The sequence below is a fragment of the Myotis brandtii genome, unplaced genomic scaffold (assembly GCF_000412655.1).
Source record: "Myotis brandtii unplaced genomic scaffold, ASM41265v1 scaffold247, whole genome shotgun sequence".
In the NCBI taxonomy this organism is placed as follows: domain Eukaryota; kingdom Metazoa; phylum Chordata; class Mammalia; order Chiroptera; family Vespertilionidae; genus Myotis; species Myotis brandtii.
In genome coordinates, this window is record NW_005359352.1 from 3,035,701 (window position 1) to 3,035,971 (window position 271).

The 271-nt window shown below is 70.1% G+C and overlaps 1 protein-coding gene and 1 long non-coding RNA gene across 5 annotated transcripts in view; one reads left to right on the forward strand and one right to left on the reverse strand.

Moving 5' to 3' along the window:
- LOC102251811 overlaps positions 1-100 on the reverse strand; it is an 11,900-nt gene extending 11,800 nt beyond the window's left edge. For all 3 annotated transcript variants that reach the window (XR_001362325.1, XR_001362327.1, XR_001362326.1), the window contains exon 1: positions 12-100. This is a non-coding gene — a long non-coding RNA (uncharacterized LOC102251811). The remainder of the gene's footprint in view (positions 1-11) is intronic.
- Positions 43-271, forward strand: part of TMEM18 (transmembrane protein 18) — a 4,071-nt gene continuing 3,842 nt past the window's right edge. For both annotated transcript variants that reach the window (XR_001362324.1, XM_005867257.2), the window contains exon 1: positions 43-126. Coding sequence is in view for 1 of the 2 variants with exons in the window: in XM_005867257.2 (XP_005867319.1) it covers positions 70-126 (57 nt within the window). In the remaining variant the exon portion in view is untranslated. The remainder of the gene's footprint in view (positions 127-271) is intronic.

Here is a 271-nt window from a genome sequence, read left to right on the forward strand (position 1 = left end):
GGCACACGTACGGGTAGCCGGGCGGGCTCAGCCTGACGGCGGCGGCGAGGCCGGGTGTTTCCGGGCACGATGTCGTCCGCCTTCTCCGTCACCTCCTTCCCCGACAGCATTCCCGCCGTCATCACGGTAACTTGGCCAGTTCGGTGCTGGCGGTTGGAGCTGCCCGAACTTCTCAACGTCCGCCATGGCGTTGGGGGCGGGGCCTGAGCGTGTGGGGGACGGTGTTGGTGGAGCGTCCGGGGCGGGGCCTGAGCAGTGTGGGTGGGGCCTG